Source organism: Equus caballus, chromosome 2 (assembly GCF_041296265.1).
Source record: "Equus caballus isolate H_3958 breed thoroughbred chromosome 2, TB-T2T, whole genome shotgun sequence".
Classification (NCBI taxonomy): Eukaryota; Metazoa; Chordata; class Mammalia; order Perissodactyla; family Equidae; genus Equus; species Equus caballus.
Genome location: NC_091685.1, coordinates 124,100,660 through 124,118,371, shown reverse-complemented (window position 1 = coordinate 124,118,371; position 17,712 = coordinate 124,100,660). Strand labels below are relative to the sequence as shown.

Genomic DNA, 17,712 nt, shown 5'->3' with positions numbered 1-17,712 from the left:
AATGTTTGTAATCACCCATAAGTCTGTCTGTTGACACCATAAGGGTCTAAGAATTCCTGCACAAGGATCAGAAAGAAACCCAGATATCCTGGTTTCTTGTAATTGACTTCTTTAAAATACAGATTTAAGGTAAATTTGGGTGATAAGATAAAGGGAGGCTTGGTGAATAGTGGTTCCTTTTTCGCCTCTCTTTCCTGTCATCTCTGTTTCTCCCCACAGCATAAATTAAGGCAAAGTATTTCTAGCTACACTGTAACTCATTTTAGCCCAGAAGGGAGCAGTACTGCTGGTCAGGCTGGTGTAGGGGAGCGTTGCAGGCTCAGCTTTTCTTCCTTAGATCCTGAAAATAATGACCTCAATTACATAGCATAAATCCATTTCCTCGGAATATTCCGATGATCTCAAAAATAGAAATGCTCAAGTCTCATAGATTTTAAAACTTGGCTGCCTGCCGCGAGGTGGGCTGACGCGGGACTGCAGCGACTCGTGAGGGTGGCTTAGTTCCAACCTCAGCTTCTGAACTCACGAGGATGCATTTTCTGAGTGTCTCCTATAATGCAGACCTGGGCACTGCAGCGGCTATGTGAGTACACAACAGCATTTGGCTGAGACTCAACTAATTTATAGGACGTAATTCATAAATGAATAGACATAACATATGCAGGAGATAGTGTAACATAATCAAGCAGAATGGTTAAAAAGAGTGTTTCTAAATTCAGAAACCTCGGTGGGTGAGAGCATTTACTGGCTGTGTGGCTTGAGCAAATATTTTATTTTGGTCTATTGAGTTGGCATAAAGGCAGCACCTGATGCATAGGATTATCGTGAGAATTAACTTTAGTAATGCAAACGAAGTACAGAGAAACGTGTGTGTCGTATAACAAGTGCTCTCTAAATGTTATTACAGCGCAGCGCTGTGGGATGTGATGCAATGAAAAAGGCAATATGAATCTGGAGAAGGAAAGGATCACCAGGGGTCAGCAGGGTCTGAGGGAGAGTTCACGAAGGAGGTAAGACTTCAGCTGTGGGGATACTAAGTGGAGTGGGGAGTTATAAAGTTCTTGGTGCGCCATAAATTTAAAATCTAATGGAGGAGAGAAGATCAGCCCCAATACATATAAGCAAAAGTGTCAGAAACATGGAAAGAATGCTCCGGTCTCTAGAGGTATATATAGAAGTGCTACACAGGCAAGTGAAAAGGATAAGGAGTGGGCGTGAGTTATTAAAACGATTGGAATGGAGCTAAGTATATTGCACTACTTATGGGACCAGATTGTTCCATTCATCCCTCCCAAATTAAACTTCACTTCTCTCGTAGGAATCTTTTGTGGTTAATTGTTCCAAAGGGAGGATTTGTCTTTTCTTTTATTTATTTCTAAGGAAAACACACCTTCTGCACACAGAAAATACACATGCATACACACTCACACCCCAAAAATGAAGTACCAGAACTGTTTATGTGCCTGTTAAGACATTTATGCTTTTTGTGTATTCATTGAAAGAATTAAAAAAATAAAAGATTATGGAAGGAATTTTGGAAAAGTCTCACAAGTACGTGTTAATGGAAACAGAGACATTTCTACAGAAAAATTTCAAGGATATTCTAAAGTAATGGCTTCGCAATTCTTTGCCTATTTTTTTAATGGTCATGATGATATATCCTGGCTTTGTTAGTGCACTTTCTCTGATTAAGAACCCCCATTACTCTAATTAAAATAACACCATCTGGTTTTAATACCACACAATAACTCTTCTACTCCTTAATCCCAGGGCTGAAGCAACATTCACAGTCTGGACCACGCAGAGGTCATGTGGTATTAGTTCACTGGCTGCTGCAATTTATGGATTTGCCGGTGGAGAAGCTGAGAGGTAGTGGTGCTAAAAATAAAATATATGTATATATATAATATATATATATCTAGACACACACACAGGTACAGGATTCAGAAGAAAGAAGAAGATCCTGAAGTTGTGTGCATACACACTAGATCCTCCAACCAAAATAGAGACCTTCAGGTGCTAGAGAGAAGACCTTTTTGAAGAGAGAGCTTTCGATAGATCTCTATGAATTAGGGAAGGAAGCCTGTGACGTTTGGGTGGGGGCGTGCGTATGGAAACTGTGCTAGGCAAAGGGCTGGAGAAGGGTGAGTTTGATGGGAACAACCTTGGTGAGTTCAAAGAACAGAAAGAATATAAGCTTGGTTGGAGTGGAGTGACAGAAGGGGAGAGAGAGAGGGGCCAGGTCAAGAAGGAAAGCAGAGACCAGATCATGTTGGATTTTGAGACCATTCTGAGGGTAATGGGACACTGGAGTATTTGTAACAGAGGAATGTGTGACATTTCACTTTTTTCTAAATGTACAATAAGAAGAAAAGCCCAAGCTCAATTAAAAGAAATAACTGATACTCAGAAACATCAGGGAGTGGTGGAAGCTGGAAAGAGTGAGAACAGCGCCCCTCTTAGCTCTGGTCAACAGGTGATGGGCAGAATGCAGGCCAACATTCTACTGAAGTTCAGGGTGTTTTGGGTTTTTGTTTTCAGGAGAATCTAGAAATCCAGATTTCTATGTAAGAACTTTCAATTTTCTAAATGTTAGCAAATAATACAAATTTTCCTAAAATTAGTATACAAGCCAGCACTCTGTAGACAACACTAAACATATTTGGAAGTCATATGAAGGCCTGGCCTTGATAATTGACCATCTTTATGATGCTACATCTTGACTGTCGTAGACTGTGAAGGAGAACAGTGAAAAGGAAAACAGAGGAACACTTATCCTTAGGTTGGGTATCGGGAAACAGAAGGCAGACAGAGACAGGTAACTGAGGAGAGGTTGATGAAGGGACTTAGCATGAAGGGATTTACAATGGTGTAGGCAGGGTTAAGGAAAAGCGCACGGGATGTTGGTGCCGTCAGGGCTAGGATCAGCAGGTGTTCACACTGCTAGGTCTGAAGGCATCATTCGTGAAACCCAGAGAGGAGTTAGAAGGGTCTTCATCCCCATCTGTGGCCTTTGGTGGAGAAATAGCATCACTGTCCGACTCTGCCACATCAGGTAAGAGCCAAGAGGAGATAGACTCTGAGCCCTCGTCTCATTGTCACATCTTCCTCAGGTGTCTCCCTTTGGCCAAACCAGCCAGGAGCTGGAGATGTAGGGAGCCCACTGGGTTAATTTCCTGGGACACAGGAGGGCAAAGGAAGACCATCCAGCACAGTCAAGTACGTTTTTTTAAAGTGATTTCCTATATATTACAACTTAATAATTATACCCATACAATAAGCAATAATGATCTTTGCAACTTAGCACGTTTTCGTGGAAACCACTTATAAACTAAAAGTTGTGGCTTTTTCTTTTTAAACCAGCGAAATACAGTCATTATACAAAGTCTTTTCTATCTGACTCTCATTCTTCAAGTTCTTGCTTTTCTTCAAAGAAAGAAATGCTTCTCGAGAGTACCTTTCATATTCTGGTGAAAATTACTCATCAAATCCAGGGTTTTTAAGATAACAAGATCTGAACTCACAATCAGCCTCATTTTCCTTTTTTTTTTTTTTAAAGATTGGCACCTGGGCTAACAACTGTTGCCAAACTTTCTTTTTTTTTTTTTTGCTGCTTTATCTCCCCAATTCCCCCCCGACCCCCACACAGTTGTATATCTTAGTTGCAGGTCCTTCTAGTTGTGGGATGTGGGACACCACCTCAACGTGGCCTAATGAACAGTGCCATGTCCACCCCCAGGATCTGAACCCCGGGCTGCTGCAGCGGAGCGTGAGAACTTAACCACTCGGCCACAGAGCTGGCCCCCTCATTTTCCCTTTTAAGGAGCCAAATGTAATGGGCGGGTGGGTGGATGGACGGATGCCATCAGTGGAACACTGTTTGTAGTATAAGAAATCACCATTCCTCCAGAAGCTGTTAAATTCTCTAGGCCACATTAGGCAAAGAAATATAGTAATATTTTAAAAGAGTGCATAAAATGACTTGGCCCACAAGTAAAGCACAGGTGTAAAATCAAAGCATATTGGTCATGGTTTGGGCCAATCTCCACCTCCACTTCCTATGGCCCCCACCCAGTGATATTGGCAAGTCGCTCTGTTCAGTCTGTGTTTCTGGTTCCCTGGCAGAATGACTGGACATTTAAAAAAAGTGTGCAGTCAAAGAATGATTTACATATTTCCATCATGTTTAGTAATTCTGTATATTATCTAAATAGAAGTAATATTTTGGTAAGGGACATAAAGCAGTACAAGTTCAATGGAATCTTAAACTGACTTTTTAAAAAACAATATTTTCAAAGAAACGGTGATTAATTTTCTGCTCTGAGCCGTGTTATCACACACAGTGTGAGGTGGGGTGAGATGGAGACTCACTTGCTGTTTTAGCGTGTTAGTCATACTAAAGCTAATTCCAGCCACATACTCCCTAAATCCTGCTTTGAAAAACTCCATATCTGCTTTCCATTCTTTTTTGTTTTGTTTTGGTTTTTGGTTTTTTTCCAAGCTGTAATTTTTATTTAATCTGTATCCTGAAATTGATACTGTTTTCTTTTATTATCATTATTTGATTATTTTATTGATGTCATGTTGGTTTATAACATTGTGTAATTTCAGGTGTACATTGTTATATATCAATTTCTGTATAGACATCATGCTCACCACCAGTAGTCTAGTTTTTATCTGTCACCATACATAGGTGTCCCTTTAACCCTACAGCCCCACCTCCTGACCCCCTTCTCCTCTGGTAACCACTAATCTGTTTGCCTTAACCATGTGCTAGTTTATCTTCCACATATGGGTGAAATCATGTGGTGTTTGTCTTTCTCTGTTTGCTTATTTTGCTTAACATAAAACCCTCCAGATCCACCCATGTTGTCGCAAATGGGATGGTTTTGTCTTTTTTATGGCTGAGTAGTATTCCATTGTGTATATATATACCACATTTCTTTATCTGTTCATCAGTTATGGGCACTTGGGTTGCTTCCATGTCTTGACGATTGTTAATAATGCTGCAGTGAACATAGGGGTTCATAAATCTCTTTGAATTGTTGATTTCATATTCTTTTTGGATAAATACCTAGTAGTAGGATAGCTGGATCATGTGGTATTTCTATTTTTAGTTTTTTGAGAAATCTCCATACTGTTTTCTATAGTGGCTGCACCATTTTACATTCCCACCAGCAATGTATGAGGGTTCCTTTTCTCCACATCCTCTCCAACATTTGTTATTTTTTGTCTTGGTGATTATAACCATTCTGACAGGTGTAAGGTGATATCTTATTGTAGTTTTGATTTGCATTTCCCTAGTAATTAGTGGTGTTGAACATCTTTTCACGTACCTATTGGCCATATGTTTATCTTCTTTGGAAAACATCTGCTCATATCCTCTACCCATTTTTTGATCAGGTTGTTTGTTTTGTTGTTGTTGAGTTGTATAAGTTCTTTATATATTTTGGAAATTAGTCCCTTGTTTGATATATGATTTGAAAATATTTTCTCCCAGTTGGTGGGTTGTCTTTTTGTTTCATTCACAGTTTCCTTTGCCTTGTAGAAGCTTTTTAGTCTGATGCAGCCCCACTTGTTTATTTTTTCTTTTGTTTCCCTTGCCTGAGTAGAAGTGGTACTCAGAAAGATGCTGCTAAGACCACTGTCAAAGAGTATATTGCCTATATTTTCTCCAAGGAGTATTATGGTTTCAGGTCTTATATTCAAGTTTTTGATCCATTTTGAGTTAATTTTTGTGTATGTGTAAGATAATGGTCTACTTTCCTTCTTTTGCATGTGGCTGTCCAGTTTTCCTAACACCATTTATTGAAGAGACCTTCCTTTCTCCATTGTATGTTCTTTGCTCCTTTGTCAAAGATTAGCTGTCCATAGATGTGTGGTTTCATTTCTGGGCTCTCAGTTCTATTCCACTGATCTGTGTGTCTGTTTTTCTGCCAGTACCATGCTGTTTTGGTTACTACCACTCTGTAGTAGATTTTGAAGGCAGGGATTGTGATGCCTCCAGATTCTGTGCAATCCCAATCAGAATCCTAATGACATTCTTCACAGAAATAGGACAAAGAATCCTAAAATTTATGTGGAACAACAAAAGACCCCAAACAGCCAAAGCAATCCTGAGAAAAAAGAACAAAGCTGTTTTTCACTCTTGTGAAATGTTGAACTTTTGAATTACCTTTGAGTTGTCCACATGTCAAATGACACAGTGTTTATTTGTAAACTTTATAAACTGTAGAGGGTTATATACCCATGAGCTGTTCTTGTTAACATGATCCAAAATGCTACCTGGGCAAGTTTGTCTCCTGAAAGAAATGATTGGGAAGGAATGTCTGCTGAGGGAGAGAACAATATATTGTTAGGCCTAATTCCAGCACTCACAGCCGTGGTTTTCGGGAAAATAAGGAAACTGCTTTAGGAAGTACTGAGTAATCTTGGAGTAAAGAAGCATTTATGAAGGATAGCTGCTGGGCTCAACTCTCACACTAACGAGCTCTGTGACAGTAGGCAAACCACAGAATCCCCATAGTCCTAAAAGGTGAAGTTATTTCCAGTGGAGACAGCATAACCTAATGGACAAGAGTGCCAGCTCTGGCCTCCAAGAGTTAGGGTTTCAAATCCTGGATCCATCTTCATGGCTCTAGAGAGGTTGTGGGAAGAATGACCTGAGATCACAGAGAGATACCACTAAGCCAGCACCTGGCAAATACTTGAAAGAGACGAGAGTTAAAAGCCTGTTGTAAGGAAAAAAGTGTAGTGACACTTGTGATGCCATTCTGAGGCAAAGTACAAACTGCTGGATAACTATGTGTCTGAGTCCTACAGAAGAGCAATCCTTGCCAACTGATGATGAGGTAAGATCGGGCTTCTCAGTAAGATGACTGAAGAATCGGAGAATGTTGGACTAACACAGTGTTCTGTTTGGAAATTCCCTAAATTGTTGGTTTTTCAGTGAAGCTCACACCCCCAACAGCCAGTTTTTGTCCAATCAATCCTTCCCTTTGACATATTTCAAGGCTACTAAAACAAAAGTTTTTCCAAAAGAAATTTCACACATCCCCTGCCCCCTGGGCATCGTCTTGAGTTGTCTCTGCCTGTCCCTTTCTTCCAGAGGGGCAGTGTCTTCGGCCTATCCCACTCTTAACACTGATAGGTTGTCCTGAATTTGTTTTTCCCAAACAACAAATACTCATTCTCTTCTGTAATCATTAAGCAGTATTTTGAACAAGTTCACACTCATTAAAGAAAGAAATCCTAACTGCTTTCAAGTTACCTTTACCGCTTTTATTTTAAGGAAAGTTTGGCACAGCATTCCCACATTTCTCCACAGCTGACATTGATTTGTAACAGTACCAAACCAAAGCCCAGAGTGTACTGGAGAGTTTACTCCCCAAAGAGAGTTCTTTTTTTTTTAAATTTTTTTTAAAGATTTTATTTTTCCTTTTTCTCCCCAAAGCCCCCCAGTACACAGCCATGCATTCTTAGTTGTGGGTCCTTCCAGTTGTGGCATGTGGGACGCCGCCTAAGTGTGGCCTGATGAGCAGTGCCATGTCCACACCCAGGATTTGAACCGGCGAGACCCTGGGCCGCAGAAGCAGAGCGCACCAACTTAACCACTCAGCCATGCGGCCAGCACCCCTAAAGAGAATTCTAAGTCCCTTGAAACATGTGAAAAAGAGTTTTGCTGTGGATTCCTCTCAGGCACTGTAAAAGACAGCATCATTATGTTTGGATCTTGGAAAATTATAAGGCATGGACATGTGTTAAATAGCTTGAAAGATACTGTGACATTTCCATAGACATTGCTCAGTCTTACTGTTATCTAAATAAGCTTTAAGGATAACACACAATTGGGCACAGGATAAATGGCTAGTGGAACAAACAAGAATAGAGCTGTAGGGAGCGATAGGCAAGGTAGGAAAAGAAATGGAAGTGAAATGATCTCAATTTCAAAGTCTGCCTGAAAAGCTTAAGTAGGACTTAGAATATTTCACACGCACTAGCTGATCTGATGTTCTCCATCTGTTACCGGGCCCTGGAGGCTGACTGGCCATTAAACACAGAATGATGACTGGTACAGCAGGTGCAGTGAAGTGGGAAGGTGTGGAGCAAATAAAACAAGTCCGTGGCATCTATAAGAAAGGTTGACCCCAGGAAATTTTAAAAGGTTGTGCGCTGTGATATTCATGACGTATGTGTGAGAAGTATGATGGCAAATGTATTTCTCATGAAAGTACTTCAATTACTTGCATATTGTTATTTCTTTAGCATTCCAGGTCCTACACTACACAATTACCTAAGACTCAAAGAGAACTAGGACTTGCTTTGACAAATTACTTTTTAATGCAATTCATTGGCCCCATGTCAATGGGAGTGTTGCCGGAGCTACACCTTTTGCTAAAACAATTTTCTAAACCTACTGCTGTGTGTCAGCTATCCTCTTCCGTAAGTTTTCCTTGACACCCTTTGACATCTGTATCAAATTGAAGCTTCTTATTAGCACCTTTTAGGATTTCCAGCATTCCACTTGATGCATCTCTTTCACACATTCTCTTGGGAACCTCTGCTCAATCTCTGTGCTCAGGCCCCTGTTTACTCTCTTTTCTCTATCCTCCTGCCCCCATCCCCCATTCTTCTATTTGTCTGCAACTGCTTCCCTTAGTGCATCCAACAAGTTCTCTCTTTTTGTTGATGTAATCCCTTCTTCACAGAGTTTTTCCTTAAGTTATCTAGAAGGCTGGTGAGAAACTTACAAAGGGCAATATTCTAATGAATTCTCAGTATTCTACCAAGGGCATTTTGTTTTTTTATGTATTAAACACAAGGACACGGTATAGGAAAGAAACTTTTTTAACCTTTTTTTCTTCTCCACAGTTTCTCTTTCTGTGTTTCTGATCCTCATGCCAGGCTGGAGAGATTCTGCTCTTTTTCTCACAACCCACATCCAGTGCAACAGCAAATCCAGTTGGCTCCCCCTCCAGCATACCCTGAACCCACTGATTCCTCATGCTTCCACCTCACCTCGCTAGTCTAAGCTGCCAGTGGTCCTTCCCTGGACTCCCTACAGCCTGCTCTCCGCACAGCGCCCTGGTGATCATGCTCAGCTCATGCTACCCCCATGCTCAGAAGGTCTTGCCATCCATCTGTTTCAAAATAGAACACTTCTGACCGTCAATTGATGTTCTATACCACCTGACCCAGCTCCTTCTCTGACCTCATCTCCTACGTCGCCCCCTTCCCCATCCCACCCATTTCCCCCTCAGCTCCTTCCCATGGTCAAGTTTGCACTTGCTCTTCTTCCTGTGCCACTGTTTCTCCGGAACTTTCCATCACCACCCCCTCACTTCATTCAGGTTCATGCTCATATTTTCCTCCCCTAAGAGATGTTCCCTGACCCAGAATCTGAAACAGCACGATCATCTCCCTCTGTTCCTTTACCTGCGTCAGTCTTCTTCATAGTGTTCATCTCTGTCTCCCGTACTATTCGTTGAACTGTTTTTTAGTTATTTTTCTGCCTCCTAGCTATTGCCCTAAAAAACAACTGGAATGTAAACACAATGAGAGGATGGACTTTATTGGTTTGGTTCTCTGCTTCTACTTACTGAGCCTACAAGGCTGCCTAGGGCGTAGAAGTTGCTCTCAGTGAGTATGTGTTCAGTGAGGGAATGGAAGTTGGGAGTGTCTCATGGGCTCCTGGGCACCATTTGCTAAAATAGTTTTCAGAAAGATCAATAGCAATTTTATTTCAGGAATCTGTTGATGCGCTTCTACATCTAAAACAAATGCAGGGTGAGGGTATAAGTAATTCCACAGCATGAAGCAGTGGAAGCAGCCACTGTGGCACCCCTAAAAACAGTCAGCTTGCAAGATGCTGTGGAGGCCACATCTCCAGACCAAACCTATTCTCAGTGAGGCACTGGTGATGCTTTGAATATGCTAGGTGCTTAAGAAAGAAGCCCCAGTGAGGCTAATGTCATGGCTGATTTCTACACCTGATCAGTTTTACATGAAGGCAGCAATGCCTCTAATACAACTCACTCTCTAAAATGATGGGATTTTAGATAGATGGAATGCATAGGTGGATTCTCCTCCCACTCTACCGTATGGTAAAATATTATGCCATATCTAACATCTTGGTTGGACACTTTTCCAAAGTAAGTTTAAGTTCATAGGTCATGGGTTTCCAGACAATTGATTTGGATTGGTTGACATTTTTAGCAAAGCAAAAACAAAGATTTTCTCCATCTATTTTCCTTCGCTCAGGTTCCAAGCATCTCTGGCATGGTTTTTGACAATACTGTGCCCTAGATATGTTAACAGCACATTGCTTGAGATATCTGCTCTGAGAGCTGGAGACTGGCTTGCTTTCTAAATGTGGTGACATCTTTCAGTTAATCTTGTGTGTCCTAAAAATTCATTGGCCTTTATTAAAAATGAAGCCTCTCATTCCAGTGAGACGCTGTCCAGGCCGTGGCGGGTGAAGGAGACACGCTTCCTCCAGGTGTCAAGAGTCCCCCGGCGGAGACGGAGCGGAAAATACGACAAGGGAGGAAAACTGTAGGCATTAACTTGAGGATTTTGAATTTCAATTTCTTTGGACTCCTCATTCTAAAGAGGAAGCTAATAAATACAGACTTTGATTTCTTTGGACTTCAACTTATTTTGACTTTAACATGTAAGAAGATTTAAATTTTGTACTTTAATTTCTCCTAGGAATTTTTTAATGGACAGGATTTATATTCAAAATTGGGGCATTGCTGTATTGTTGAAATTTTATGATGGAAGTGCTTTTTTACTTTTTATTATCAGATGCCCAGTGTGTCATTTAATCTCACTGCAAAACCTCTGAGAGACTGTGTTCAGTAATATGATGGGTGTAATTTGGGATGGTAAAAAGAGAAAGGAGTGATTTTCCAGTCCTGACTGTAGTGTGGTCTTGAAATCGATTGAATTAGTGAACTATTTTCATCCATTTTGCAATCTTTTAGAGACAAAATCTAAATTGCCCACTGCTAGTCCTGAGAGGACCCACAAAGAAGGAGCAGCTGGCATTGGGAGGATGATTGAGACTTCAACTTATTTTGACTTTAACATGTGAGAGGATTTAAATTTTGTACTTTAATTTCTCCTAGGGATTTTTTAATGGAGAGAATTTATATTCAAAAGTGGGGCATCTAGACAAATGGATATGTAAAATGGGTTAAGAATATAAAGATCTGGGTGATGACATGGGAAGGTTCTTTTTTTCTAGTTCTTAATGTTAGTTTAATGCAGAGTGTATGATAGTCCTTGTCTTACTCCATTCCTCACTCCTCTTATGGGATATGAAGCACCAGTTTTGGAGAATTTCAAATGAGATTCTTGAATGAGAAAGGCATGGTTCTCTGTTCCCTGCCATTCTTCTTTGGCACTAACTCCCAGAAGAAAGTGTGTCATTTCTGTTCTGCTCATCCACGTTGCACAGTTTACAGGGCAGCTCCCACCGGTAGCACCGATGCTGTCTGGTGTTGCCTGGGAATGGGCATAGAGTCTGTCCCTTCCTGGTGTGCTCTTGTCCACAGATACACACCATATTCTCCAGTATTAACTTTGTCAGCCATAAGGTCATCTGTCATCTACCTTTCTTTCTTAACCTTTTTCTCAAATGGCCTGAGTTTGGGGGAGGAGAAAAGTATAACTGATTGTTTCATCCTTCAACTCCTAAGTCTGCGATAGCATATTTTGTTTCTTGGCTAAAAAGGAAGTCAGGATGATTTGTCAGAGCATCTCACTGAGCTCAGTGGAAAAGAAAAATATCACTCATGACTGTTATAGTCTGAAAATACACTGTAGCTAGGAAATATAGCTGTTCTAAATTTGAGGAAATGGATAACTATTTAAGAATACACTTAAGTGGTGGATTAGAATAATGTGGGAATTATTTCAGCAGTGGGGCTATCTTCACTTCTGACCTCTAGCTATGGGACTGTTTTAGCTTCCTTAACTGCCACAGCTATGCTTAATCCATTCCACTATGGCACAGAATGTTGATTTTCCACATTTCCAGCCCATTAACATCTCTCATACAACATGGGTTCTTAATCGGTGCGTACCATTTGTCAAATGCTCCTGACATCTCTGGGTTCAGGAAGCAGAGAAAGACCTTCCCAGAAAGTGGATTTGAGTTCACTCAGGCCACGTAACTCAGCCTGTATCCATACAGGGCTAAAGATATTTTATAGCTTCTTTGTGCCAGAGGGGAATGAAACAATGCCCAAAGCATGTTGGCATCTCTATTTTGGAAAATTTTAACCTGGAGAGAAGACTACAGGAAATACGCTAGGTAGATTTGAAGAGGTTTGTTGGGCCCTTGTTCCAAGATGTTCCAGAAGGCAAAGTCAGAATAAATGGGTGGAAAATACAAGCTGGAATCCTTTAGTTTAATGAAAAAATAACTTTCTATCAATTACAGCTGTCCTGCCATGAAATAGGCTGCCTTCAGTAATAGTAAACTGCCTTGGATCATCTCCTGGTGGTGTCGTCCAAAGGATTCCTACGCAGACTGCAAAATGAGACCAAGTCCAGTTGAACTCAGAATCTATGGTTCAGTGGAAGTTTTCCCATAAGCAAAACACAAGGAAATTTGAATTCAATTTTTGGAGGAGAAAAATTTAATATATTTTATCTTATTATACATTTCCCCTAAATTACAAAGTCAATAGCTGCAAATATATTCTGCTACAAAGCTTTCTGTAAGAAATATCTCTATAAGAAAATACATCTCATTAACATTTCCTGTAAATAAATTACTTCAAATAATAATTTTTGAAGGGATGTACGTAAGGGGAATAATGCAGAAACCAGATTGTGAATGTAATTGCAATATAGGAAATGTTTGACTGAAATGTTCCATTTTCATGTTGCCAAGCTTGTAGAAACCTGTTGTACAGACTTTCCTTCTTGGATAGATTAGCTTGTAATTGTTGCTTTAGCAGACATGTGGGGAAAATGTAAGTCTTAATCATCCTAGTAAATATGTGTGGGAAGCTGAAATTCTTAATAGACGTGGGCTCAGCTTCAATTTCTGCTGGGAGACCTTGAGTTTGAGACTGCAGATGGGGTCTGAGTAAAAGAAAACTAAGGAGTGACTTGCAGAATACAAAAGAAAAGGTCAAAGGTAACAACTACAAGATAACTTTTTTTTTGCTTTATGCTTTAGACGTAATATTTAGGACTGAGTAATGTAAAAAAGCAATAAAATGGTTTCAAAGAATTTGGAACCTATGGTTTCCATAGATTAGCGATATGTAGATTTTACAAGTTATTCTGTTTATATTTTTTAATCTCAATGGCTTCGGAAAACGGAAACTATATCTTTGGCAATAAAACAGTTGTTTGAGAGAGAGATTGGTGCAGCAAAATCAGGTGGTGTCATTGGCAGGTTAGAAGCTCATGAGGGCGATGGAATCTCACTCTGGGAGGTCATTCCGTGAGACCTCCTCATACTGAGATTATCTAAGGACCTCAAAAATATAAAATAAATATTTTGAGGTCAAGTGACCTCACACCGAACTCATCTGCATAGTAAATATTGTGATAGCAAATCCCATGGAAAATTTCCATTTAGGTTGGGCAGCCAGGGGCTTCAACTATGCAAAGTCGGTTTGCACGTCAGACCTATGATCTATGCGTTGCCCAAACCTGGATCCTTGACAGTCTTTCCCGTTGCCTTGCTCTGCTTCAGTGCAGAATAGACGGAACTGAAGGCTCTGTATCAGCTGTCCCTGCTGTACTGCAGAGGACGTAAAGAATGTGTGTACTCACCAGTCTAACTCTACCAAAGCATAGGGAATGCCAAAGCCTTCAAAAATAATCATCTATTAGCTCTGTTTCCCACCTATTTTGAAGATCTTAAAAATACTTGTAACCTGTGAAAATTCTGCTCTGTGCTAATCATACTTAATGGGCATAGTTTGGAAAGTAAAAGACATCCAGGGTAGGAATCACATAAAATTAAGAGAGATCCGATGTGATTCCTTTCGAATCTGAATGGACTGTTCCTGTCTTATTACACCAGTTCTTATTAATTATACGTGAAATTAAATTTTTGAAAAATGTAAATAAGCAGTTTGAGCAAGACCAAGGTTGTTTTTTGAAAGGCCTTGATAAAAGACCTGCAATTATTTTGAAAATATGTGGAAAATACTGACTGCTTTTTCTCTTGTCTAGCAAGCCCTTTAATTGAGCAGTAGACACAGTGCTCCAAGTTAAGAGGTGATTCTGTGTTGCAGATTAACTATGCTCCATGCTTTCATTTCCTAGTTAACAACTCTTCTCATGTTTTAGAGCCTATCATATGACAAGATACACTGGGAGTATTTTGTTAAACTGTAAGTTTGAATAGAAATACGGCTTTTAGATTATTTTTATGGGCCATCACCAACCTGAAGGAAACATCCTCCAGCACAAGCTAAACTTTTGGAAAGTCACACAGTATCTGTCACTAATTTCCACGCGGTGATTTTTTTCAGGAACAGCATTTTCACAAATGTGTACATTATTTACATCAACAAGTTGCATCATGGAAACACACTGGCTGTACTACGCTCGTCACCCTTTCTCATCCACTTGCTTCTCTTTTTCTTTCTCTCTTTCTGTGCTCTAGATTCGCAGCACGTTCCTTTAGCCATTCTCCTGGGATGCAAGTCCTCTTTTCCAACGTGCGATGATGCATTGAATATGCAGATTCACATTCTGCTGACGGCGCCTCTCCTTGGGGTGATCAGATTTTCTGACACACGTGGAGTCTGGCTTTGGAGGAGTAAGTGGCATCTTTCCATACTTTACACGACAGGCCCTTCGCGCAGTCACACCGCTGGAAGATTTCTAGCCCGTGAGAGCCCTTCTTGCGCTGTTTGGTACAGACCTCCCCCTGATGGAGCACAGGCTTGCAGATTTTGGTCCAGAAGTGACGAGCACAGCAAAAGCCTTCGATGCAGTCTGAGGAGCGTAGGCAGGGGTCTCCGTCATGCCCTGCGGACGTGTGACCAAAAGATATTATCATGACACTTTACAAAAAATTCTACTTTGCAACAGAAGCACATAAAATATTTTTACTTGTACTATCTTCCATGTTGTCACCATTTATAATGAAAAGTCTTGGATTCATATCAATTGGCTCTCCCTATAATCAGGTAAATCCATTGTTGTTTATTTCCATTATTAGCTGTCTGAATATGAAGTTTAATGAACAGCTAGGACTGTGCTTCTCTTTACTTTGTCACGCTCTGCTTTTAGATATTTCCCTGATCATCGTTTTTTTTTTTTTTTAACTAGGTGAGTGAAAAATAAGTAAATAAAAAGAATTGCTTTCAAATTAATTAATTTGATACTTTCTCGGAAGGTGCGAACCAGGAGAGGGCTGAAATTCTCAGCGACCCCTAAGACTGCACATCAGTCAGAGTCTAGCCAGGAAAACAGAAACTCTGAGTGTTCAAAACAGATAGTGGCAGGGCTAAGAAGTCCCAGAGGATGGTACAGCAGCACAGCAGGAAGACACGCCCACGTTTAGGCTGGGGGATCCGCAGGAGCCAGTGACGCCAGAATCCGGGGCTGGAATCACGGGCTGGGACTAGAATCCCAATGGATCCACTTGGCAGGAGCTGAAGCCCCAAGGAGATGGAGATACAGCTCTGCCAGGAGCTTTACCTGAGGCAGGGAGACTAAGTGTTGGCTGTTCCCCTCCTCTGCCTCTCAGGTTCCCACCACAGCCAAACCCATGTGGCCAGAAGCCCCCTGACAGGGAGCCTGGGAAATACAGGGTGGAGCAGAGACACAGCACACAGCCCCAGTCAACCGAGAACCCGGCAGAAAAACCTGTGGAAGCACAAATCCGGGCATTTAATTCAGAAAAAAGGATTAAGTCAGCAAAGGGCACCCAGAAAGAGGGGGTCAGCAAACTTCTCTGTCATGAGCCAAACTGTAAATATTTTAGGCTTTCTAGGCCATATGATCTGTGTCACAACTCCTCAGTTCTGCCACTATCTTGCATCTCTAGATAATGCCTAAAAGAACAGGCACATCTGTTTCACAATAAAACATTATTTACAAAAACAGACAGGTGGACAGAGTTGGCTTACAGGCCGGAGCGTCCTAACCCTGCTCTAAAAGGTTGTTTGTCCTCCCAGAGGTCACCAATCCCACTGTGTGATGTGGACACAGTTCACTCGCCATTGACATAAGATCTCTTCCTAGTTGCCATCAGAATATTGCACATACAATTATATAAAAATAATTAGTAAACTGGAAACTGTACTGTGACATAGATATCTGTTGGAATAAGGAAGGATACTCATGTACTAACAAATGTGTGTGAATCCAGTGGGTTGAAAGAGGAGACATGGATGGAGGGCTCAGCCCCTCAGGGAGTGCAGACAAGACAAAGGATCCCTGATGAGGAACTGTCAATCTCTTTACACTCTCCGTGTGAGCATCAGTATTCCAGGTTGGACTAACAGGTCAGATATTCTATAGGAACTAGCTCTGTGGAACATGAATGTGGAGAAATGGTTTTGTGGTCAAGCAAGCTGGGGAAATAAAGTTTTTAAAAATGTTAATCAATTTTCCGCCTTGCTGCTCTTCTCAAAGCCTTTAACATACCAATGTTTATTATAATGTTACAAAACTGGGGAGATGCATTATCGCAAAAGTCTTGAACACAGGGCACATTTATTCACAGAATGTCTTGAAAGAGTAGTGTTCCACGAAATACACTTGCAAAAGCCTCCTATAAAAATGGAGGTGTTTCATGCTTTCAAATTTTACTATTAGTGACCAGGCTTCCCAAATATTTTGCTACAAGGAAGGGGATTTTTATGGCCATACATAATCCCACTAGAAACCAATTATTTTTGGTAAGCTGGTTTAGGAATCCAGTTGTTTACCTGGTTGTTTAGTGAAATAAAATTTCTGAATCTGCAAAGGTGAGAAAGATACTCAAAAACTTAGTGACTTAATCACATAGCAGCGAACATTTTCCCATTTATTTTTCAGAATCCTTTATCCTTTGATCTGTGACAGAAATGCTGGTAGAGGAGATTTCTTCTAAACAGCAGGCCTGTTTAGGAAATGGCATGCTTGATCAGGTACTGCAATTCTCATAATAGATGTCTTCTAAGGATTTAAGATCTCTAAGAAACCTCTAGCATCTTCAAAATTAAGAATTAATAAATTCTGTTAAAATCTTGCCACTAAAGTATCTCACTAGTATTTTTTTTCTAAAACCAATGGAATTAATTGTCTGTATTTTTCTCTTACTTCATTATAAAACAAGAAAAAGTAAACACAGGACTACAGATAGTGCTACCTTTTATATGTGGCATCTTAGTGTGTGGTCTTCCTAGGTTCTGCCATCCCAAGTCGTGGTTTGAGTAATGACCGTGGTTTCGATCTCTGTGCCGAGTGCCATCCAGAGCCGGGATGTGAGGGGTTAAGATGCTCTCGGTGACCGGGATGCAGATGCCTGGAGATGGTCAGGTGAGCAGTTAGACTTGTTCGGTTCTATAAGGTGTGGTTCTTAGCCAAGTATTCTCCTGATGTGAGGGATGAAGCCGTCTAGCTATCATCTATCTATCCATCTATCTATCTATCTATCTATCTATCTATCTATCTATCTATCCATTCATCCATTCATTTATTTACAAATTTATTGAGACTGAGTATTGACTAGTTTGGCCC

The 17,712-nt window shown here is 40.6% G+C and overlaps 1 protein-coding gene and 1 long non-coding RNA gene across 2 annotated transcripts in view; one reads left to right on the top strand and one right to left on the bottom strand.

The window, feature by feature from the left end:
• The first annotated feature begins 247 nt into the window (after positions 1–247).
• On the top strand, positions 248–17,511 carry LOC138923105 (uncharacterized). Its single transcript, XR_011436312.1, has 5 exons — positions 248–583; positions 908–1,010; positions 14,642–14,797; positions 17,029–17,120; positions 17,379–17,511. It is a non-coding gene; the product is annotated as an uncharacterized lncRNA (long non-coding RNA).
• Positions 12,630–17,712, bottom strand: part of DKK2 (dickkopf WNT signaling pathway inhibitor 2) — a 94,233-nt gene continuing 89,150 nt past the window's right edge. Inside the window, exons 3-4 of the mRNA XM_001503589.6 lie at positions 17,342–17,497; positions 12,630–15,009 (exon numbers count right to left, since the gene is read on the bottom strand). Coding sequence (XP_001503639.1) covers positions 14,759–15,009; positions 17,342–17,497 — 407 coding nt within the window. The 3' untranslated portion in view covers positions 12,630–14,758. The remainder of the gene's footprint in view (positions 15,010–17,341; positions 17,498–17,712) is intronic.